Source organism: Drosophila guanche, unplaced genomic scaffold, assembly GCF_900245975.1.
Source record: "Drosophila guanche unplaced genomic scaffold, DGUA_6, whole genome shotgun sequence".
Classification (NCBI taxonomy): Eukaryota; Metazoa; Arthropoda; class Insecta; order Diptera; family Drosophilidae; genus Drosophila; species Drosophila guanche.
The window spans coordinates 2,129,654-2,153,451 of record NW_022995747.1 but is presented as its reverse complement, the minus strand read 5'-3'; the positions used below and the strand labels follow the sequence as shown (position 1 = coordinate 2,153,451).

Sequence of the window (23,798 nt, the reverse complement as noted above, 5' to 3'; positions counted from 1 at the left end):
TGGGCGGAACGGAGCGGAACCTTTGGTCAGGCCACGATATTGCTTTACGAGCGTCGCAGGGTAGAACCACAACCTGTCGGCTGTCCAAGCCCAGTCTTTCTTTGGATACCAGCCATGACATTACCAAAGTTTATCGTGCTTTGCCTCTCCGTTGGATTTCTGCATAACATTTTTGTGGCGTCGCAAGCGCACTTCATAGTCGGTGGGCAGAATGCCGCTGTGGGCGATGCCCCTTACCAGATCTCACTGCAAATCCTTCCAGGCAGTCATCTCTGCGGTGGAGCCATCATCTCGGAGCGTTGGATACTCACCGCGGGACACTGTGTGAAGGGTTATCCAGTGTACCTCCTGCAAGTGGCAACGGGAAGCATTTTCCATGCGCAACCTGGAGCCGTGTACTATCCGGAATCAATTTATCTGCACTGCAACTACGACACACCAAAGTACCACAACGATATTGCGCTGCTGCGGTTGAACGAGAGCATTGTCTTCGATGCTCTAACCCAACCTGTGGCTCTGCCAGACACTCCCTTTCCCCAGGGCACAGCTCAGCTGCTCTTCACGGGTTGGGGCTCCCAGTCTGTAGCTGGCAGTCTGCCCGCTCAGCTGAAGCGTGTCCAGCAGCAGCACATCACCAGCCAAGTCTGCAGGAATCTGCTCTCCCCCTACGAGGATGTGCAGCTGGGCGCCTGTCATGTGTGTGCCTATCGTCAGGCGAATATTGGCGCCTGTCACGGCGACTCCGGCGGTCCGCTGGTGTACGAGGGCACCTTGGTGGGCATTCTCAACTTTTTTGTGCCGTGCGCCCAAGGTGTGCCGGATGTTTTTATGAATATCATTTACTACAGGGACTGGATGCGGCAGACCATGAGTGGCAATGGAAAATGTGGACAGGTCTATAAGCAGCAAATTGGCTAAATAAATATTTAGAAATGAATTCGATGTGAATATTTGTGCTGGCAGACAGACGGGCAGAAGGCATTCAGACTGAGTCATTTCTTCCTCACAATTTTTGATTTATGTCAGTGATGGGGAAATGTCTCCCCAACTGGCTGCACGTGTCCGGCGGAGGTTGCTCTAATTATAATCAGGTGGAGCCCAGACAACAACCAACTCTTAGTCATGCTCTTGTTTGCAGGAGAGCAGTGTCAAAAGTTTGCTGATCGAAATCGCTCACGGGATGATCTCGAGTAGCGAGTGACGGCGCATGGAAATTCTGAAAATATTTCTTTTTTCGCGCTCGCCATTCAGCTAAGAAAATCCACAGGGTATGGGGGAAAAACACTCACTCAGTTGTGTGTATCAGTTGTATCTTGGCATATTTCGAAAAGATTTTTCAGTTGCTGCATTGACTTGGACGTGTGCGGTGCGGTTGTCGAGTTCAGTTCTCCCTTGGAATACGCGGCGTATACGCAGTGTCCATGTAGTACTGGTCATATGTAGGCGCGTGTGTTGTACATTTTATATATATTTTATATATGTACTCTATATTCATATAGAGCAGCAGAAATTTCGCAATTTCTTACAAGGCAGTGGAAAAAAAACAAGTGAAAATGCCAAAGTATGTGAAAGAATGTCTCCAATAAAGGCAAATTGAGTGATGAAATAGCTATAGCCGATATACATACATATAAATGTGACGAATAATACTCGATAGAGATCCAAAGTGTTCCTCTACATACTCGCTGTTGATAATATATGTATAAATATAATAGATTTTCGGACAAGCAGAAGCCAAAATATTTCATGTCTGGCTGCTTACTTATGAGCGTTCTTTCGTGTGTGCGTGAAATATGGCGTACATTTTGTGAGATATTTTCGTGTTTGGTTGTTGCCACAGTGCGTTGGAAGGGTCGCTCAGTGCTTTCTACTGGACGCCGCGTGGAGTGCCGTTAATTGTTTTCGGCTGTAAGAGCCGTAAAATGCATTTGTCTGTCGATGAAATGTTTACCTTGCTGTTGATCTTATTTTAGCATCGGTCGCACGCTCGGGCGCACCTGAGGAATTCGTAAAAAACTAGCAGCATTTTCTTTCGATTTTTTATTCTGTTTCAAACACGGCAGGGGAGGGGAGCGTGTTTCAGTAGAAGAAGTATAATTTTCTGGCATCGCGAGGAATATTGCCGCAGGGTCCTCCGAAACCGCCACATGGATTGGACGGGCTTGGAGCTGTTGTGGTCTCAGCTGTCGCATATCCTGCAGTCGTAGCTGTTCCAGTCCAGTCAATAGTAGTAGCAGCTGTACCTGTACCTGTACTAGAGCAGCCAGCAATGGCCCACAACAGCATAAGGACTGTGACAGACAAGAACTTCATGTTTATATTTCTTTAGTGGAACTGATAGTTTAATGGGCAAATTGTACGCATTTATACTTTCCACCTGGCAAATTTACCAACAAATATTGACACAAATGCTTGATCCATTTTGCGTAGTAAATCGGTGAGCACCAAAAAGGAGAAAGCTGAGCAAATATTTAATTTGTTGTTGAATAAATTTGTTTAAAATTGTATATCTGAATGGCTGAGTTAGGAGAGTAGCAGATGGCATCAGATTGAGCTTTTTCATCTGCAAATACTGGGTGCAGGCATAAAGTAATCGGTTTAAGTTTTTGGTTTAATTTAGACAACCAATAAATTCGTTGTTTAGTATGAGAGCCGAAACACGATCGATTTAACATCTGAACTTTGACAAAGAATCATCAAAAAAGCTTGGCGAACTCTAATTAAATATCTTTGTTACTTGTTTGGATGGTAGCCATTTTTAACTGGTATTATTTCATTTATTTTGGGGCAGCGTTTGGAAACATAGTTCTTTAATAAAAGAAGTACAACTTCCTTGCATTTCGAGCTAGTTGTGTGACCTGGTTGTGGCAGATGAAAGTGGTGCCTGGTGGTTCCTGCCCCGGTGGTACCCGTACCGGTAGTACATGTACCGGAGCCTGAACTATAATGAACAAATTCATCTGATGTTCGTATTTTTTTGTTAATCGTTGAAACACCTGGCCAAATTATGAATTTCTATTGATTTATTGATTGTGTTCAAAACATTGACTCTTTTGTTTGAATTCTAAGTGCGAGTACACAAAGGCAAAATTCTTAGTCAGAAACCAAATTTTTATTAAATAATCAGCTGAGCATTTCTTAATAAAAGAAGTATAATTTGCTGGCATTGCGTACAACCTGACCGCAAGGTCCTCCAATTCATATCCTCCACATGGTCCGGCGGTAGCGGCGGGCGAGGCTGAAGTTGTTGTATCGTAGCTTTCGGCTGTGGCCGTTCCAGTACCAGCGTAGCAGCATCCAGCCACTGCACACAGAAGGAAAATTACAGCAAAGAACTTCATATTACTATCTTTCGGTACAACAACAGACAAATATTGAAACAATTGTAAGTGTTTGGGCAGATTGACAAATGTTTATCTCTATATTCTGTTATCTAATTGTTGTATAAACGTTGAGCATTTCTTTGGTGAAATTTTCTAAGATACCGCTGAGTTCTTGCTAATACAATTCTTATTTTTTTGCGGGGCGAACAAAATTGTAGTAGCAGAAACACAAGAAAACGGTGGAGAAAGGGGGAAATCGTGCACACGTGAAATTCTTTGACGGCAATGGGGCGTATGCGGAACATCAAAATTTAACAACCGAAACAGCTGTTGGAAAATTCATAACTTCTGGCATGAATAATTATACATAATAGAACTAAAATTTGTTTTAAATTGTACACACGCATGTGGCCACACGCGAAATGGCTAAATCAATTTTGGACACAAAATTATGCGAATTTTTTTAAGAAAAATATGATTATATGATTAGCAGAGAGCTTCAATAACCTTATTCTAGCACCTAGCTTGTTTATTTTGATATTTTTTAGTACTGATTGTTGTTTAAGCTATCTTAGACATTGATGGCAATCCGTCTTTTGCCGGAATCCAGTGTTCCAATCACGTAATCAAAATTAAATTTACGATATTTTTAGCGTGCTCTCAGCGTTGTGAGTTTTATCTAGAAACAAAAGTCTCTCGACCCAAGCGAAATAAAATGAAGAATTTATGACAGCTGATTGGACCGGAGGGTCTTAGTCATCTCCTACGGCGAAACTAGCCACAAGAACATGCTGCTATACCCTTTCAGGGGGTAACATAATTTGTTTCAGAAGCTTGCAACGGTAGGAAGAAATCATTCAGGAGTATACAAACAGCAAGCACGAAGTGCAGAAGACTTTAGAAGTACTTTTGATGGTCGTCAAGGAGTAAGGGTATATAAATTTCGGGGTGTCAAAGTTTGATGTCTTTTCAATTTAATTTGATTTAAGATTTTGATGCGGTTCGTTAATTTTGCACATAATATGCACATATGTCTCTCCAATTATGTTTGCTTGACGATGAGTCAACTGGCGGGGGAACACGGAATGCGCATTGCACTTGGGGCGACCGCGACCGCCAACAAAAGTGGCAACACATGAAACATGGGCAGGAGGCACTTTCAGTTTTGGCCAACAACAGACAAAAGACGACGACTAATCGGACAAGCAGTTCTATGAATAGAAAGCCAACAAAATCAGCTGCGCGCTGAAAATCACATTCGTGGGGCTGAAAGATGGGCCAGGGGCCACGAGGGGGGCCGGAGAGAGCAGCAACGCGTCGCCAAAAACCTGCCAAACAGAGTCAAGACTGCAGTCGACGTTCGTTCGACGTCAAAGTCAACGTCACATGCAATACCAAAAACACAACACAAAGCATAAAGCGAAACAAATATTGAACAAATTATGTATTGAAGATGTTACAGTCGTGGCTGGTGGCATAAGTACAGGCGAGATAAATGAATATAGCATCATATTTAGAGTATATTATAAGGTCTTTAATAAAAATTAACTTATGCCAAATTCATCATTGAAATCAGTCAATTTATCATAACAGCTAGTATATTCCACTCATGCCAAAAAAACCAATTCTACCTGTTCCACCTGCACCCATACTCACATCCACTGCTGTATGATTCTTCTGAGCAAAATAATAATAAAGAAATTGAGCAAAAAAAAATAAAACTGCGCGCGTTTGGCTGCATTAAAACTTTGAGCAAGGAGGCGCAAGCAACTCAGTCGAGTTGAAAATTTGTCGCGACCAGCAGTACACATTACAACGTCGGTGACGACGCCACAGAGCCCCAACCCAACCTAAGACAACAGAACACAGAAAAGAACCCAACCAAGTGGAGCCGAGGCGAGACGAGACCAGAACAGAACTGAATTCAACGCCTTACCAAACGCGCGCAGCCGAAAATTTCTCAAAATTTGTTTACGAAAAAAGAAAACTCATTAGAGAATTGCTCTCATTGTGCGTGTGTGTGTGTGTGTGTCTTTGCAGTGTGTTTTGTTTGTGAAAAACGTGCTCGACCTGCCAGGCATTGTGTAATTAGCGGGCACTCAAGTGAACATCAGTATTAGCCATTACTCTTCGAAGTATTACGACTTGAGATCATTCAACAAACAATCCACCGTCAGCATGGCGTCCAGAAAAGTGAGTTTGGATGGGCCTATCCCTGTCCCTTGTCATTCCCTTCCATAATATCTCCTGCATTTCCACTACACAAAGTTCCATTTGGAGGTAGCCAACATAGAGGACATGTGGCTTTCATTACCTTTTCATAAAAACACACACAAAATATTTTTCAAATTATTTTTAGTCTCAGAGACGCAGCCAATGTTGGCTCAGCTGTGCCAGCGGTATGTAAATGTTGGGTGTAATTTTAGTCTCAAATAAATTCAAATTAATTAAAATGGAAGTGAAAATTTATTTAGCATTTCATTGGGTGCTGATTCACGCCATGCCCCCGCGACAACGAGCCAGCCAGCCAGCCAGCGATGCAAGTGGCGCCTCACGTCCAACAGTCGTCGTCGCAGTCGCAGTAGCAGTCGCAGCCTGGCTACCGCATTTGGTCCGGTCCGAGATGCACGTATATATTTCCATATAAGGGCATACACTAATAGGTGAATGGGTGACCGTGTTTGGGGGTTCCAAAGTCAAAGCAGCACTCCCTTGTGGAATGTCGTGAAGGATGAGCTTCCAAAAATCAGATTACGTAGTCCCCAAGCAGCGATCTGCCATCGATCAGCGAGCCGATTGTGCTGCTCTGCTCGATTTTTGACTCATTTGGCTAAAATTAACAATTTCTAACCATATTGAGAAGGTCGTTTGCTGTCAGCCCCATTTGCTTCGCTCATTCACTTGTCTTCGTTCCACTCGTCGCAGTGCATTTGTGTCTGCCTTTCGTTTTTGCATTTGATCAGGCGGATCGCCTCGTTGCGGGGGGAATGGCACCACCCAATGAGAATCCAAAAGGCATTGCCAAAAGCAATCCACAGATATGCCAAATATTTACCAGAATTATTTGTTCCTCTTTGGGCTTTGGGTGTGCTTATGAATCATGTTTTTTGATTGGATTTGGTATACCCATCCCATATGATATGCATATCGTGTGTGGCTGTTGTTTACGACAAGGGTCAGTGACAGGGATTGACATATGAGGGATTGGTTCAAAGGTCAATCGTTCTATTGAATGCAAAAACAAATTTGGGAACTTGTATACAAATTTGGGAAAAATGTAGGAACATACTATAGCACTCGGCATTGCTATAATCGTTTATTACTCGGAATTTTAACAAAAGGTTGTTTGAAAACTGAATGAAGCATAATCAAAACCCGTTGAAACTTTGAAATTGATAAGCTCTTTCAAAGGCTCAACTCAGACAATGCATACTTTGCGGCTCGCAGCTTAAACTTCTACACGCAGGCAAAAATATAACTCTTAATAACTAATAAACAAAACATTTTACTTGAAAATACTGAATATACCACGAAATACATATAAATCGTTTACGTTCTCACACTGAACTTGAATTTGTTGTTGTCAACAAAACCTGTTTCTATGCATGCACGAACATTTTTCACAGAGTGTATGCCATGCCGCGCTGAATAACAGAGAGCGAACAGAAACAAAGAGAGAGAGAGTGATCAGAAGAGCGGCAAACATTTTTCGCCCCGGAGAGAGCGGTAAACAAACGTGAAAAGCTAAAAAGCAAAAACGAAAACAAAATACGAAAGAAAGAGAGAAGCAGCAGCAGCAGCAGCAGCAGAACAACAGCAACAACAAAACCGGCTATCAAAATGTACAACGGAGAGATAGAGAGACGCGAAAATGCCGGTGCGCGAGAAACTTCAACGGCGATCGTCGCATCAAAAGCATTTTCGACTCGCAACAGTAACGACGCTGACGACGGTCCCGTCCCAGTCCCAGTTAACGCGAAATATACAAACGGTCAGACGACGGCGACACAGGCGACCATATTCCTCAGCCACAGCAACAATAGCCATCTCAACAATAGAAAAAACCCGCCAAATTTCCAGCCAAACGCGTGTGTCAACGGCAACGGCAGCAGCAATACACATACAGAGCAGAACGCATCGCAATTTGTGCCAAATTTTAGCAATTTAAATTTTTACGCTAAACAGCCAACGGCAGCGGAGAACAACAACAACTACGACGTTTGCCATCAACAGGTGTGTGTGCGTGTGTCCCCCATTCTCGCCTGTAAAGGGTGTGTGTATGTCCTTAGGTCCGGTGTGTGATATTTTTTCTGTCATACCCCTCTCCACTTACAGTGAATCAAAAAAAATGTACATCAAAGTGGAAAGTTATATATTAAAAAGGATCTTCAATTCTACCGTATATAAAATATTAATCAAGAAGTGAAACTACAATTAATAGTTAAAAAGAAACTTTAAGAATCATTGAGTGGCTTAACTTTTTCAATTCACTGTCCGCCACAGTTGCCGTGTGTGTGTGCGTGTAATCTCTTCTCCAGCCTTCCAACGGGTGTTTGTGTGCTTGTGGGCTTACTACAATTTGTAAACCTTCCAGAGAGGAGAGAGAGTATTGAAGATTTTGTCATTTATCGTTTAATTGCTGAACTCCACATTGCGTTTTGTAGCTCCGCGGCCTTTTGCAATTAATGAAAATGTTAATGAACTTCACACGCTGCGCACTCGGCCTGAGCGATCGCCGTCGCCACTCCAATTTCCTTTATATTCTATTCCGCTTCTTTGGCCAAGAAAGCAGTCCGAGAAGGGGCCTGGCGGGGGGTGAGCTGTCTGGCAGTCGCTCTCTATTTCTGTTAGTTTTTTGTCCAAAAGTTTCTTCTGTGTGGCACGCGAACTGGGTTCGCTCTCCTTGCTCTTCTTTTGTGCTCGTTCTTCGTGGGCATTCTTCTCTGCACTCTACACCCTTTTCGGAGGTTGTTTCGAAACTTTTGGATTGCCGTTCCAGGGCGTTCAAGATACCTGAGAACTTGTTTCTCCGTTTGCCCGCAGATACGAAATTTTAGTGTTTCTGAAATCTAAAATTCTAAAATATTATGAGGAGTAAAATAACCGCGATTAAAAAATACTCGTAGACAGGGGAGACCCCACACCACTGAGGATAAAACTAAATATGGACGTTCTCAGAAATATAATTAGCACTTTTATTATTGCAGTTATGGCATATAAAAACATAAAGAATAATTATCCTCGTCCCTTGTACAGTGTATAAATTAGTCGACTCTGCCACCAAAATGTTATTCTGATTCCCCTCTTCTTCGTCTGCCAGTTGGGGCGGGACATGTGTGGAAAGTGGACAGACAGACAGTCCACACGAATGTTGAGTGAGATAGGAGTTGTTCTGCTTGGCATCCGTAACCTGAAACTGGAACAAGTCTGGCTCCGAGCCCACTGGCCACACCTCTTGCGACTCGCTGCGGTATTTCGATCCAGGAGTGGAGTTGACGGTTTTAATGGAGATCGCTTTTGCATAACTGTCAAGTGATTTTCCAAGTATCAACTCCTCCAAAATCCCACGCACACCCCACTCGAAACCCACACCCATTCATAGGAGTACTACCCGGTACTAACTTGATACATATCTGACCAATCGCTAACCCACAGCCAAACGACTATTACCAGCAGCAGCAGCAGCAGCCGAGTCAGCAGCAGGCGGATCAGTACGAGGAGAACTTCGACGAAGACATGGAGGCCGAACGTGATCTTGCCGAGGATGCTCAGTGGAAGAAAATCCAACAAAACACCTTCACACGCTGGGCCAACGAACACCTGAAGACCATCGATCGGTCGATAAACAATCTGGAAACGGATCTGTCCGATGGCCTGCGGCTGATTGCCCTCCTCGAGGTGCTGTCCCAGAAGCGTTTGCCCAAGTATAACAAACGTCCAACATTCCGCAGCCAGCAATTGGAGAACGTATCGGTGGCCCTGAAATTCCTTCAGGATGAGGGCATCAAAATCGTTAACATTGGTAAGTAGTCAAATTTTATTCGCCCATATCTGTGTTTTTGTATCTGTTCCCAGAATTCTCGGATTATCTTTTAGCGTAGAAACGATGGGTGGGGTCTGAGCAATTTGAATTATGCTTGGGGATCTCTAATAGTTTTTTTAACCACAACAACGCCAGTGGTCGTGAATGAGTCAACTAACTGTATAAATTAATTATAGAAATTGCAATTCTTTCCATTGAAAATTGCATAGTTTGCCATTTCAAAGCGGAGATACGAAGATTCAACCAAAGATGGGACTCGCCAACGCTACAAGAGTGGAGTGGGATATCTCCGATGTTTGCTGCTGCTGCGGCTGCAGCATTCCACACACTGTTTCAGTGTGGATGCGATTCTTTTTGTATTATTTTGTTGATTCGCTTCCAGACTACAAAACACACACAAAATGATGTCATTGCCGCTGTTATTCAAAGCGCCAGGCTTCAATGCGATTTTACTTTCATTTGTTGTACGTTTGTACGATTGTACGATTCATATGCATAATTCAAGATTGTGTGTTAGCACTGGACTATTAGTAGTACCCCTTTATGCGACAGTATGACAGAGATAAACTCGATTTGAGAGGGAGTTTGATTCCATATCTCTTTGAGGCACTGAAGAAAGCTCGATATCGGGTAGGGCACGTACTTGCTCTAAACTGCTCCCACATACTGATATGTACCCTTAATTCCGATATACTTTTGATGTCTATGTCCCAAAGTAGCAATCGGTATCTTTATTTCCCCTGTGTTTTGTTGGGTTTCACACTTTCGGCTATAAATTCGATATGCAACACAATCAAATACTCGCCTGTACGTTTCTACTTTTCCACAAGAGAGCACCAACGAAGCGTGGACAAATGGGAAGGTTAATTTCATTAGAAACGAGCGTATACTACGTATAGGTATACGCCGTAGAGCTATCATATTCATAGACCAAGTGCCATTGCCAAATCACGAGCGTGGCACAATCCGAATCCCCACTCTCAATGCCAAAAACCAGCTGCAACTGTTAATTTGTATTGATTAAAAGAGAACTACAATGACATCTGGCAGATGTGGCATGTGATATAAGCGTTTTATGAGTCAGTGTGCCTTGGTCGGTCACTTCATTCAGCAGATGAATGATTCTCTCGGGTATTACATTTCCAAGCGCACATTGTAATGGTGACCCCGTGACGCTTTTGATAAGACTTTCCACCCTGGTTTGTTTGTCCCATCTTCGAGAATATACCGCCCCGCGTACAGCCCCCTACACTCCGTTATTCAATTACCAGGCAGACAGACGATCATTCAGTAGGTGCTTACTACTAACATATACAAGATAAGCGCTTGAAATACATACAAACATATGTACACATACTTGTATAATTTCGGAAAAAAACGCGTTTGTCAATAATTGACAGCTAGGTAAATAATGTTTACAGAAATGTTTACATACTCTTTTTCTTTTCTTCTCCTCTCTTTTCTTTTCCTTACTCTTTTTTTTTATCAACAAAATGAAATGTGGGTTTCGCCTTGGAGACAATTTGTTAAGCGACTCTCCCACCTTAGCATTTCTTCCAGCACAATCACATTGGAGTTATTTTTAAAGCTAATCAGCATTGCTGGGGCACTTTCGCTTCGATATTGCTCTACTTACCGATAAGGCTTTCCCATATCGAACTGACCAAACAAAAATCGTTGACGTCTGTCGCGAAATTTGAGGATTTAAATTCTCGTAACTCAAGTGCTCCCACTTTTTGCGAGGTTTTGGATGAATCACTCCATTATTTAGGTTTGTGACTAAATTTGTGCTTAATTCTTTATATAACCAGGAATTTTAACCGTAAATGGGGTTTGTCATCAAGGCAAATGTTTGCCAAATTTTTGCATTTACCCAGATAATGGATGAGTTATTTTGGCGATTATCGTTGCAAAACAGAAATGAAATATTTTAAGTAAATAGATTTAATTAATTTAACGAGGCGACTGCCGCACCTCTTCCTGTGGTTGTGTTTTCCCGTTGGAACAGTGAAAGCTGCCAAAAGAGAAATTCGAAATTCTCTGCAGAGGAAAACCCAAACTTTTGCGACATTCCTGCTTTTTGGGTTTCCACTGTATCTCTCAATCTCCATCCACGCCACAATTCATTTCTACGCGAGTATTTCCTTCTTAGTTTCTTTTCTTTTTTTCGTGCTTTTGTGCTGTCAATTGAATTAGCGCGAAATTTTGTGGCTCCAAGCAGCTGCTGGCGCTGTGTCTGTAGCTCCAGAGTTTTTTAGATTTCCATCGTACGTGTATCGGCTTTGCCAAATGTTTGCGCTAAAATATCTACAGAAAACAATAATAAAGCAGTCGGACAGCAGCAGCAGCAGACGGGCAATAAAAAAGGCTAAAAACAAGCAAATAAAAGTAAAAAACAAAAAATTAAAATTAAAAGTACGAAACAGAGAGAAGAACAAATACATAATATCCAAAACGTACGTGAGCGGTGTTGGAGTAGAGATAAAGTCGCTCAGAGCGAACTTCCCATGACATCATACACTCCACACATCTGGGGGGACTGAGAATAGGGACTGGAACGAAGTTGGATTGTTGGCAGCGAAGAAAACTTCAAAGTCAGGCTCAATTTGTCACAGGCAATTGATTGTTATTGATGACGCCATCATATTCGTAGCAAAATCAACACCAAAACATCATCAATATTACAGATTTTCCTAGGGATGAGTCAAGCGGCAAATAAATATGTTTACAATTTCATTTAATGGAAGGCCTACTCCTCTTTATGAACCATTTGACCCACATTCGTATTCTTTCGATTGCTTGTTCATTATTTGTTCCAATAAATTGTACTTAAATTTAAAAACTCATTAAGTAATATGTGTGCATGGAGAGAATAGCCCCAAACCCTTCTTATCGCACACATTCTTAGTAGAACATTCTTTGAAAAAGGCAAAAACAAACTGGGAATGTTGATAAATTCGTTAGTTGTTTTTTTTTCCACTCATAAACAAGCTTCCGTTTTGCTCAACATATTTTGAGAATTTAGGCGTATCTTTGGACACTTGTTTGCTAAAGCCAAACTCTCACGTCAGATGAATCATAGAAGACTGAATATCAGCCTGAATTTCCGTTGTATTTTTGCTGAATTGCTCAGAAATGCCTGGTATTGATCACCTGCGCTGGCTGCCTGTCATGCAGTCAGCACGTACTCATCCGGTGTTCATAAGTCATTTGCAACAAGCCGTGACATGACGCCATTGAATAGGAGTTTGAACACGTCACCGATGTGGCCTAACCCTTGGATTCTGATGCACTCAATGGAATTATAAATATAAATAGAAATGATGAAGTGATGGGATGGCAATGGCAAATCATATTGTGATTAGATTAAGTTTATAAAAGCATTTTTATAGCTTGAACCGCTGGAACCTCTCTCTCTCTCTCTGTCTATGGAATGCCTTCGGTCATTTATTCAAATTAGCAAGAGAGATCCAGAGAGATCGCGAGAGAGACAGGCACCCGGTTCAATTAACCCCAAAACAAGTGACAAAATTACAGAGTCAGGGACAGCGACAGAGACAGAGACACACACACAAATGTGGGGCAAGAAAACAAAGCGGCGCAGCCAGCAACAACCCACATCGAAAAGATCGCCCAAAAACGGAGCTTGAAGCGGCTTAAAGTGTCAAGAGGGAGTAGACATGCATTTGGTTTGGCCAGGGCAGGCTCCAACTTTCTAAGCATTTGGAGTAGGAGTTGGAGTTGAAGTTGAAGTTGAAGTTGAAGCTTAGCCTGCCACATGCCCTGACTCTAATTTAATTAGCCACGCAACAGTTAGACGATGACTTCCAGTCTGGATGCGAGTGGAAACTGGTTTTTCCGTTGGGAAAATCTCAACAGACATTGCACTCCGTCTCTGGTTGTGGCTCCAGCTCCCTGTCTCTGTCTCTGGCTCTGGTATGCGCGTGCCGCTCTAAGAACGTGTCTGGCGACTGACCCAGACCAAAGCCGGTTGAATGCAAGCAAAGCTGGTGGCAGAGTCGGGTCTGTGGCCCCCAGAATCAGAGAAGTTGCAGCCTCAGCAGCACTGACTTCTCCCCTCTGGAGTCATGTTTATCTGAATGTTAAATACTTTTCCACTGCAGTCTGCAGCACTTAACATCATAATAATTCTTGGGGGCAATCTGCAGAGCATATAAATCATGTCAAGTCGTCATTTGGCATGGCATGGCGTGGCCAAGAAGAAGCCGATTGGAAACAGTGCAGTGGAAACAGTGTAGCTCCGATGTCCGGAGACGTACATGGGCGGGGTGGACATATCCGATTGCCATGGAACGGTCATGGGCTGGGACAATGACAGCAAAATTATGATGGATTGTGGCCTCCAATTGTTGAGAGGATGCTCCGATTCATTTCTCTTTATTTCTTTCAACAATAATTGCGGATTCTTGCAGCTATCTAACTCAGTAACTCAGTACCCATGAATAGATGGCGCATAATCTTTATAAGCTCTACATGATATTATTTAGACTAGATCTTATCGTGCCGTGATAAAGATTAATTCGCTTCCAAGAACTGTGCTTGTTCTCATGATTAATTCTGGAGTTTGGGGTCTGCATATATGTTTAATAGATTTGATGGATATAATGGAAACCCCACAAGACTCTTCAGACAGACACATTTTCTTCACACTTATGCATATGTATGCATGGCTCTCGACTGGAGATGGAGTGTCTGCATTCTTTATCACAGTTATGGCATCTTCTGCTACCTCTTCCACACGGACAGACATTAGCATATTTCTTAATAATTTACAGCCCATTTTCATGTTCGCGCTGTCGTGCCAAATACAAACTTTGGGGTTGACAACCAGTTTGGGTATCCATGGAGCCACATCATCCAGAGTTGGAGACTCTCCCCGCGGTGTGTCTTGGAGGATTGGCATGCCAACCGACTCAGAGTGCTGCCTAATTAGCCAAATCATTTCTAGCTATTTATTTATTTATCCATCTTCCATCTAACCATTTTGTTTTTTTTGTGCCGTTTTAATTGTTGCTTTCTTTCTACTCGCCAAATGGCATTGGCAGAGGAGCAAAGCAGATTGGAAATTGGCTGGAATTTTGTTGGATTGGATTGGAATGGAGTTGTTGCACTCTCCGTCGGTCATTTCAATGCGCTGCTTGCCATTCGATGTAGTTTTTCATAAATATGTCAACAGACTGAGCATACAGATTGGCAGGCAGCTAATTTGTCATATGTTCAAGGCATTTTGTTTGCGCTTAAAAGCGTATTTAAAACCTGGTCAAACATAGAGATGGCCAAGCCTGCCTGACAATTTGATGGCTTTTAGGGGCCAGCCCAGGCCTGGCCAGGCCAGGCCAGCCACCATTCAAGCAACCAATCCAGCCGGTTTCCCATGTCCAGGCAGGCAACAAAGACAAGTTGCAAATTTAGCTACAAAAAAAAGTTGTTATTGCTTTTGCGGGTGTCCGTTCAAGAGAGGGTGGGGAAAGAGGTGGCGGTGAAGGCGACTCTATCAGCAAACGTTTAACGGCTCGTTGAACAGACCCAAAAAAAATGGAAAAGAAAACTGAAAGATAAATGTAGATAAAAGATAAAAATGTTCTGCTGGTAGCAAAATAAATCTAAGAAATTGTATGTGTAAGTCCGAACATTTTATACTCTACAATTGGGAGAGAGTAAGAAATAATTCCTTAGACTCATTTTACTTAGAATTTGGGAGCAGTGACAAAAACAACAGAAAATAAACCAAGCTTATCAGATACTCATCGATTAGATCAGCAATGAGTCTCGTTGTCTTCTACGGAATTCTCTGTATATAGAGTACCGGAAAAGCTCTACTTGTGTGCCCACAATGTGTATCATCTACGTCACTTGAGTACTTGCATTTGTCGTCACTTCTGTCCCTGTTACCATTACAATGCTGCATGGCATGCACTGTGTTTTTGTGTTAGCAACTTTCCCCCTATATGTATGTTGGATATGGCATTCCATTCGATTCGATACGCTGCCATGGTTCAGTGCGTGGCAAATGCATTCGCGAGTATAACCCCAAAGAGGGTCCGAGTGTGGACTAATCTGATGATAGGCAATTAGGCCGATCTGCTTGGGGATGCGATGCCTTTCACTTTGCGGTGTTACGGCAATAAAAATCGAGTCCATTCTTAGGTTGGGTGTAGGTTCAATAAACCCATATAAAAACTTGCGTTCCGTTCGACTATTTTGAATTGTTTTGCATGACAAAAGACGTCCGAGCTGCGAGCCGAGACGCTTTTTGGCCAAGAGAGTGTGTGACCTTAAACTTGGCCAGACAGAAACCGACCAGGCAGGTTGCGTGTGGCAAACAGCCCTGAACTTGACCGGCAAAGGAGACGGCAGAGGATGAGTATTACGAGGAGGGGGCAAAGTGGCTGTAACAGTTAGCGGACATCTTTGTACATAATTGGCAGCTTGTCGACCCCAGGCCGGGCCGAATGAATGGCAACAGGTTTGCAACAGGCAACCGAACCAGAACGGTAGGCAGTAAAGTGTTGGCATTGACAGATGCCTGCAGCAATTGCAGTGGCAGCCACAGAGATTGTTAAGGCAATTAATAGATACATTAGGCTTACGACGGCTTTTGAGCACTCTTAACGGTTGCCGGTTCGGTTCTTCCCGTTTTGTCTGCCAATTCAATTCGATTTAACTTTAACCCATTCCACATTGTTTATGCTTACAGACTCCTCGGACATTGTGGACTGCAAGCTGAAACTGATATTGGGCTTGATATGGACACTCATTCTGCACTACTCGATATCGATGCCCATGTGGGATGGCGAGGATGAGAAGCAGCTGAATGGCTCTGGGCCAACGCCCAAGCAGCGGTAAGTGGAGATCCTGATCCAGTGACTCTTTCCGATACTTAATCTTGCTCTCCCGTGTGTTGCAGCCTACTGAACTGGATACATGCCAAGATACCCGATTTGCCCATCAATAACTTCACCAATGACTGGACCACTGGCAAGGCGGTGGGCGCTTTGGTTGATGCCTGCGCCCCAGGCCTGTGTCCCGACTGGGAGATGTGGGATTCAAAGGATGCGGTGCAGAACGCCTCCGAGGCCATGGGTCTCGCTGATGATTGGCTGAATGTGCGCCAGCTGATCAAGCCCGAGGAGCTGGTCAATCCCAATGTGGATGAGCAGTCCATGATGACGTACTTGTCGCAGTATCCCAACTCCAAGCTAAAGACCGGAGCACCATTGAGGCCCAAAACGAATCCCAACAGGTGAGTGCGGGCAGGTCTCCAAGTCTCTAAGATATACGAGTATATCTGTCTCTTGTTGTAATACTATTTCTCTCTCTATCTCAATTGTAATGAAGTTGTATTTCCCTTTCGGCTAATGCATTATTTCCGATTATAATCTCGAATCTCGTATACTCTTTTTTCTGTCTTTCTCTCTCTTTATCTCTCTCTCTCTCTTATCTTTCTTTATCTTTTCGAGCAACCTTTTAATGTATTTTGGATATTGTTCTTGTTCTCCTTACCCTCTCTCTCTCTCTATATATATATATATATATATTTGTGTATATATCTACTACTACTCGTACCTTGTATTTTTTATTAAATGCCTCAAACAAAATGCAAAACTCAGCATTCCTCCGCCGCGGTAAGTTTTCGGCATGCCCTCTTCTGTTCTCCTCTCTCTCTCTTCTCGTTCGGTTATGGCCTTACACGTTTGGCCCCCAACGTTCTTTCGTTCGTTCCGTTTTTGGTTTTTCTTTTGCCGGCTTCTTTTTTTTTAAGTTTTGCTTTCGATGATTTTTGAGTTTGATTTAAATGTTCTGCTGGCAGTTTGTATTCTTTTCTGTTACTTTTGTTGCCGGCTTTGAGCCAAGCATCGCTCTATGTAGCCCTGAGCGCTATGCGTATCTAATGGATACTTCAACGCTGGCTGACAGGCTACGGCTACCCGCTGCCTGTTGCTGCTTTCCTGTTTGTTCTTGTTCTCGCTGGCTCGCTGGCTTTTGTTCGCTTCAATTAGCGCTTACTAAACGCATATTTCTTGGCCAAAGCGGATATAATTTCAGATTGGATTTGCTGCTCTGTTAAGTTAAGTTGATTTGTGATACAAGTGAAACCGCCAGAAGCGGCCATCACATGTTCTGGTTAACGATTAAAAGTCTGTAAAATATTGAAAATAATGCTTTAATCAGCAGGTTCTTAAAATACATATTAATCGTGTGTTGCCACATGTAATATATTTTACGCTTCTCGTTCCATTTTATTTTTGAACATTCAAATTTCTCTTCTACCGACTGACACACATATTATGCGGAACTATCGGAATATTTAAATACCAATCGAAATCGTGCAGCTTCCATGTAGATGTATTATACGATACGACATCTACATGTCTTGCACAATGTAAATCATATACTCGACGCTTTTAGTACCACAAATGACCGCTGTGATCAGTGCTGGCGCTTTCACATACAAACGAAAATCAAAAATACATTTAAAGCGGTTTTTTGCGCCAATTTGCTGCTGTTGTTGCTTACAAAAAGAAAAACTATTATGTTTTTGTATTCGCTGTGGATTTAGCTTGTTGTTAACATAAACTTGTGTCTGCCATTGTCATAATAAAGCTAATTAGAGCTGCCGCATGTAAAAACCTGTGCTCTGGGTCGACTGCGAGATTTGAATGTTTTCTCCATTTTGTATTATAGTTTGCTGCATAAAGCTTAACATTTACATTCTCATGCTCAACCGTTTCTCCTTTTCACAGAGTGCGTGCTTATGGTCCTGGCATCGAGCCGATTGGCCCTGTTGTTGGTGCCCCAGCCAATTTCACAGTGGAAACATTCTCCGCCGGCAAAGGTGAGTCTCTCGAGTGCAGCTCGATGGAAAATATCAAACAATTTACTCTCGCAATTGTTTGTTGCCAGGTGCTGTCGATGTGGACATTGAGGGACCCAACGGAGAGATCGAAAAGGCCGATGTGCGGTTCAACAATGACAAGAATCTCACATATACTGTCTCGTACATACCCAAGGCTGAGGGTCAGCATAAGGTGACCGTTCAGTTCTCTGGCCGCGACATACCCAAGTCCCCGTTCCCCGTAAAGGTGGAGGGACACGCTGGCGATGCCTCCAAGGTGAAGGTTACTGGTCCGGGCATCCAGCCCACCGGTGTGACCATCAAGAAGGCAACCTTCTTCGATATTCTGGCCAAGGATGCGGGTCGAGGCGTGCCCGAGGTGATCATCATCGATCCGGCCAACCACAAGACCTCGGTGGCGGCCAAGGTGCGCCAGTTGGAGAACGATACTTGGCGCTGCGAATACGTCACGGCCCTGCAGGGTCTGCACTCCGTCAATGTGTTCTATGCGGGCACGCCCATACCGAACAGTCCGTTCCCCGTGAAGGTGGCACCGCTGTCGGATGCCCGCAAGGTGCGCGCCTCCGGACGCGGCCTCCAGGCCACGGGCGTGCGTGTCGGTGACGATGCCGACTTCAAGATCCACACCGAAGGAGCCGGCGAGGGTGTGCCCGAGGTGCGCGTCATTGGTCCCGGCGGCATGAACCAGAACGTCATGCAGTCAAAGGTCGATGGCAACACCTACGACTGCCACTACTACCCCACCAAGGAGGGGCGCTACATGATCATGGTGACGTTTGCTGGGCAGGAAGTGCCCAAGTCGCCGTTCGAGGTAAAGGTTGGCCCCAAGAAGGAGTCCTCCATTGTGGCCTATGGGCCGGGACTGAGCAGCGGCGTCATTGGCTATCCGGCCGCCTTTGTGGTAGAGACCAACGGAGAGACGGGCGCACTCGGCTTCACCGTGGCCGGCCCCTCGCAGGCAGAGATCGAGTGCCATGACAATGGCGATGGCTCCGCACTCGTCAAGTATCATCCGACTGCTGTGGGCGAGTATGCCGTGCACATCCTGTGCGACAACGAGGACATACCCAAGTCACCGTTCATAGCCCAGATCCTGCCACGCACCGACTTCCATCCCGAGCTGGTGAAGGCCAGTGGGCCGGGACTCGAGAAGAATGGCGTGACCATCAGTCAGCCGTCCAGCTTCGATGTGGACACCAGCAAGGCGGGCAATGCTCCGCTGGATGTTGTCGTGCAGGATGTCTACGGCACAAAGTTGCCCGTACAGCTGGCCAGCAATCCCGATGGCACCAAGAAGGCAACCTACACGCCCACCTCTGGTGTGCCACACACCGTTGAAGGTTGGTTACAGCTCTGGCTCCCCCTGTTTCTGTTTTGATAACGAAATTCCCTTTGTTTTGCAGTCAACTATGGCGGCGTCTCCACGCCCAACTCCCCACATCGCGTGTACGTGGGCGTGCCCGTGGATGCGGCCAAGGTGCAAGCATTTGGTCCCTGGCTGCAGCCGGGCGTGCGTCCCAATGTGCCCACCCACTTCAATGTGGATGCTCGCGACGCAGGCGAGGCTGAGCTCAAAGTGAAGATCATCCACGAGGAGACCAAGATTGAGGTGCCCTGCAGGATCATCGACAACGAGGACAGCACCTACTCGGTGGAGGTTATTCCACCAGCCAAGGGCGCCTACACCACGACCATGACATATGGTGGCCAGCGCGTGCCACTCGGCCAGAAGGTTGTGGTGGAGCAGACAGTGGATGTGTCCAAGATCAAGGTGGATGGACTCGAGCCCAGTAAGTATCCATACCCTCCGGGGTGTCTCCCATCCTTCTACTGATAGTACAAATTGTGTCCATTGTGAGTGAATCATGGTCTAAGTCCAAGTCATTTCATTTGTCCCTTGCACCAAAAGCCGCGCCCCTGAACAGTTTGCAGCAGTTCCGCATCATCACCCATGGCCTGCCGAAGGCCGATCTGGCGGTGACCATCACCAGTCCGTCGGGTAATCGTGTCAAGGCGCACATCATACCCACAGCGGAGGGATTTCTGGTGAACTTTACACCCACCCAGCTGGGCGAGTATCTGCTGAGCATTTGCTTTGGCGGCACACCCATCACGCCGCGTCCATTCCGACTGCAGTGCCTCACGGGCAGCGACTCCAACAAGGTGCAGGCCTTTGGGCCGGGTCTGGAGCGTGGCATTGTGGGCCAGCCGGCGGAGTTTATGATCGATACACGCGGCGCCGGGCAGGGCGGTCTGGGCGTCACCGTTGAGGGGCCCTGCGAGGCGGCCATTAATTGTCGCGACAATGGAGACGGCACCTGCAATGTGGCCTATCTGCCCACCGAATCCGGGGACTACACTGTCAACATAACGTTCAATGATCGCCACATCAATGGATCGCCATTCCAGCCGATGATTGTGCCCGTGCCGAATCTGAAGAATACACGAGTGAGCGGCATCGGCATACAGCCGCATGGTAGGCTATAAACGGAGTGTTCCAAGTGTTCCGAGTGTTGCCGCCGCCACCGCCAATCTAATACTCCAAATCTAAGCCTCTACTACCCAGCAAACGCCTCGAAACGTCACGCCACACCACGCCACGCCTCGCTCTGTTTTTGCGTTGATCTTTCTGTTGTTAGTTGTCCTATTCTTGATTGTTTGTTTTTTTGATAACTAAACGCATTTGAAAACACTAATCGCATCGTAAACTCGTTGATTTTGTGCCTTGATTGTTGCATATCTTCCCCTGTTGACCCCTCGCTAATCATTCTCTTTGTTATCCCCCGTTCAGGTGTCATCATGAATGCCGCCACGGACTTTATGGTGGACATGAGCAAGGTGGGCAGCAACATTGACTCGGGTAAGCTTTCCTGCGCCATCTTCGACCCCATGGGCCATGTGCTGCCCAGCAAGATTGTCCAGGGACCCACCGACGACATCTTCCGCATCATGTACACGCCCTTCGAGGCGGGTCGTCACACCATTGAGCTGATGTACGACAACATACCAGTGCCGGGCTCGCCGTTTGTGGTGAATGTAAAGAGCGGCTGCGATCCGGCACGCTGCAAGGCCTATGGCCCCGGCCTGGAGAAGGGTCTGACCAATCAGAAGAACAAGTTCACTGTGGAGACCAAGGGCGCTGGCAACGGTGGCCTGTCGCTGGCCATCGAGGGACCCTCGGAGGCCAAGATGACCTGCACGGACAATCGCGACGGTAGCTGCGATGTGGATTATCTGGCCACCGATCCGGGGGAGTATGACATCACCATTCGATTTGCGGACAAGCACATACCCGGCTCACCGTTCCGCGTGCTCGTCGAGGAGACAGTGGATCCCAGCAAGGTGAAGGTTTACGGACCGGGCATCGAGCATGGACAGGTGCGCGAGAGTGTGCCGACCTTCTTCAATGTGGATGTGGGCGAGGCTGGTCCTGGCCGCATCGCCGTTAAGCTGACCAATTCCGAGGGCATACCCGTTGACAATCTGCGCGTGGAGGACAAGGGCAATTGCATTTACGCGGTCCACTATGTGCCGCCCAAGGCGGGCTCTGTGCTCACGTGCCAGGTGAAATTCTCCGAGGTGGAGGTGCCATGCAGGTGAGTTTGTCACGATTCCAGCACATAATCAACCTCATCTCATATATCATTTCCATTCCCCATTCAGTCCATTTGTGATGACCGTTTTCCCAAAATCGGAGGCCACCAAGGTCAAGGTGAAGGGTGTCAATGAGCGCAAGAAGACACCTGCCTCGCTGCCTGCCGAGTTTGAGATTGACACAAAGCAGGCCGGCCAGGCGGACATCAATGTGGCCATTAAGAATCCCAAGGGCAAGGCCATGCAGCCACGCTTGGAGGAGGTATCCACTGGCACCTATGTGGTGTCGTTTGTGCCCGATGAGTGCGGCACGTATCAGTGCAGCATCAAGTATGGCGACAAGGAGATCGAGGGCTCGCCGTTCAAACTCGAAGCATTCCCCACCGGCGAGGCCAAGAAGTGCAAGCTGGTGGAGCAGGCGCCCAAGATACAGCCCTCGGGCAGTCAGTCGCACCTGAAGGTGGATGCACGTGAGGCCGGCGATGGTGCCGTCACCTGTAAAATCACCAACAAGGAGGGCAGGTAAGAGGAGAATACATTTGTGCCTATTCTTAAGTATTTCAATATATTTTTTGTAGCGAAATTGTGGGCATTGATGTGATCGAGAAGGATGGCTTCTTCGATATTTTGTACGCACTGAACGATCCCGGGGACTATGACATCAATGTGAAGTTTGGCGGCAAAGACATACCCAATGGCAGCTTCTCCATCAAGGTAGCCTGAACAGAATCAACATTTATCATACTCTAAAACCAGACACAGCCAAAGCCAGATCTAGTCACAGCTGGAAATTGTTGAAAAATTAGCAATTATTATAACGAAACGTTTACATATATAGTTCTATATAGATACATCATCAATGTATACATAATGTCCCCCCAGTCATTGTTTTGTGTTTGTGTTTTGTGCGTCCCAAACTCCACAAAGATATTTGTTAAAAGTCCACAGAGAAAAACAGAGTTCGAAAAAAAACACGCAAACAATTTTTACATACGATTAAGAGAGCTGCTCAGTCGCTCAGCAAATGAATACGATTTAAGTGCAGCATTGTAAAACATGACAAAAACAACAACAAATAATAAAAAAAAGAAACCAGAAACCAAAAACTAAATGAAAACAAAACAGAAAATTCAGACAAACCAAACCGAAAATCCTTTCGAAAAGAAATTCTTAAAATTAATTGCATGCAAATTGTTTCGTTCTCAAAATTATTTCTGCTTTGCTAAATTTGCAAATTGCGCTTTGTTTTACATATTATGCATTTAATGAACAAATTATTCAACTCAATTGTTTAATGCTTCTTTTGTTTTGTCAGCCAGCCAGCCAGCCCTTAGTCTATGTAAGTTGTTTGTGTGACTGTGTAACTTTTGTATTTTATCGTTGATTGTTGGACACTGACTCGAACGCACTTAACACGAGCAAAAAACCATAAAACAGAACAGTTCCAAAAATCGTAGAACCACTCGCTTAAGCACATACACAAATTGTTGCCAAAAAGTATTAATTAATATTTGAATAATTGCTAATTTAACAACAATTTACCTAACCCTCACTTGCAGCTGATACTTTGCACTTGCTTTACAAAATATTTTCTTTCAGCGTGGAAGGGAACTTGTGGGGTACGAGGGGAATTTGTAAGTATGTAGAATTTCTTCGCGTCCATTCACGTGTCGCTCATGTTGACAGGCTGAGAAATGAAGCCTCATAAATACTTTTCTAGCATCATGGGACCTGACAGCCCAGGCCCAACAACAATGCACATCATTTGGTAACTGAAAAAGTCGAAGACCAACACTTTCGGGCATATTGCCCAAAAAATGAAGCACATTTTCTGTGGTCGAGTGCTCCGATCTGCGAACTTAAGATTAATTGAGTTGTCTGTTGTTCTTGCGCAAAATTTATGTTTAACAGATATCCACAATTAGGCGGCTGTAAAATTAATTTTGTTCATATTTCTCAC

At 44.9% G+C, this 23,798-nt stretch overlaps 2 protein-coding genes and 1 long non-coding RNA gene across 9 annotated transcripts in view; 2 read left to right on the top strand and 1 right to left on the bottom strand.

Moving 5' to 3' along the window:
* The first annotated feature begins 94 nt into the window (after positions 1-94).
* LOC117582942 (chymotrypsin-2) lies at positions 95-937 on the top strand. The gene has a single exon (XM_034271048.1). The coding sequence runs from the start codon at positions 115-117 to the stop codon at positions 916-918; it is 804 nt and encodes a 267-aa protein (XP_034126939.1). The 5' UTR covers positions 95-114; the 3' UTR covers positions 919-937.
* Positions 938-5,340: 4,403 nt separating this feature from the next.
* LOC117582846 (filamin-A) overlaps positions 5,341-23,798 on the top strand; it is a 31,028-nt gene continuing 12,570 nt past the window's right edge. The window contains exons 1-12 of one of the 7 annotated variants that reach the window (XM_034270903.1): positions 5,341-5,516; positions 8,979-9,345; positions 16,085-16,229; positions 16,295-16,630; positions 16,998-17,012; positions 18,132-18,223; positions 18,292-19,584; positions 19,648-20,034; positions 20,154-20,720; positions 21,036-21,840; positions 21,908-22,360; positions 22,417-22,552. In XM_034270903.1, coding sequence (XP_034126794.1) covers positions 5,502-5,516; positions 8,979-9,345; positions 16,085-16,229; positions 16,295-16,630; positions 16,998-17,012; positions 18,132-18,223; positions 18,292-19,584; positions 19,648-20,034; positions 20,154-20,720; positions 21,036-21,840; positions 21,908-22,360; positions 22,417-22,552 — 4,611 coding nt within the window. In that variant the 5' untranslated portion in view covers positions 5,341-5,501. Of the gene's footprint in view, positions 5,517-7,165; positions 7,557-8,978; positions 9,346-16,084; positions 16,230-16,294; positions 16,631-16,997; positions 17,013-18,131; positions 18,224-18,291; positions 19,585-19,647; positions 20,035-20,153; positions 20,721-21,035; positions 21,841-21,907; positions 22,361-22,416; positions 22,553-23,798 lie in introns of those variants that run through there. The other 6 variants (XM_034270901.1, XM_034270904.1, XM_034270902.1 and 3 more) reach the window with 6 other exon arrangements.
* On the bottom strand, positions 11,295-12,154 carry LOC117582856. The gene is made up of 2 exons (XR_004573753.1): positions 11,827-12,154; positions 11,295-11,734 (listed from the first exon to the last, which is right to left on the bottom strand). It is a non-coding gene; the product is annotated as an uncharacterized LOC117582856 (long non-coding RNA).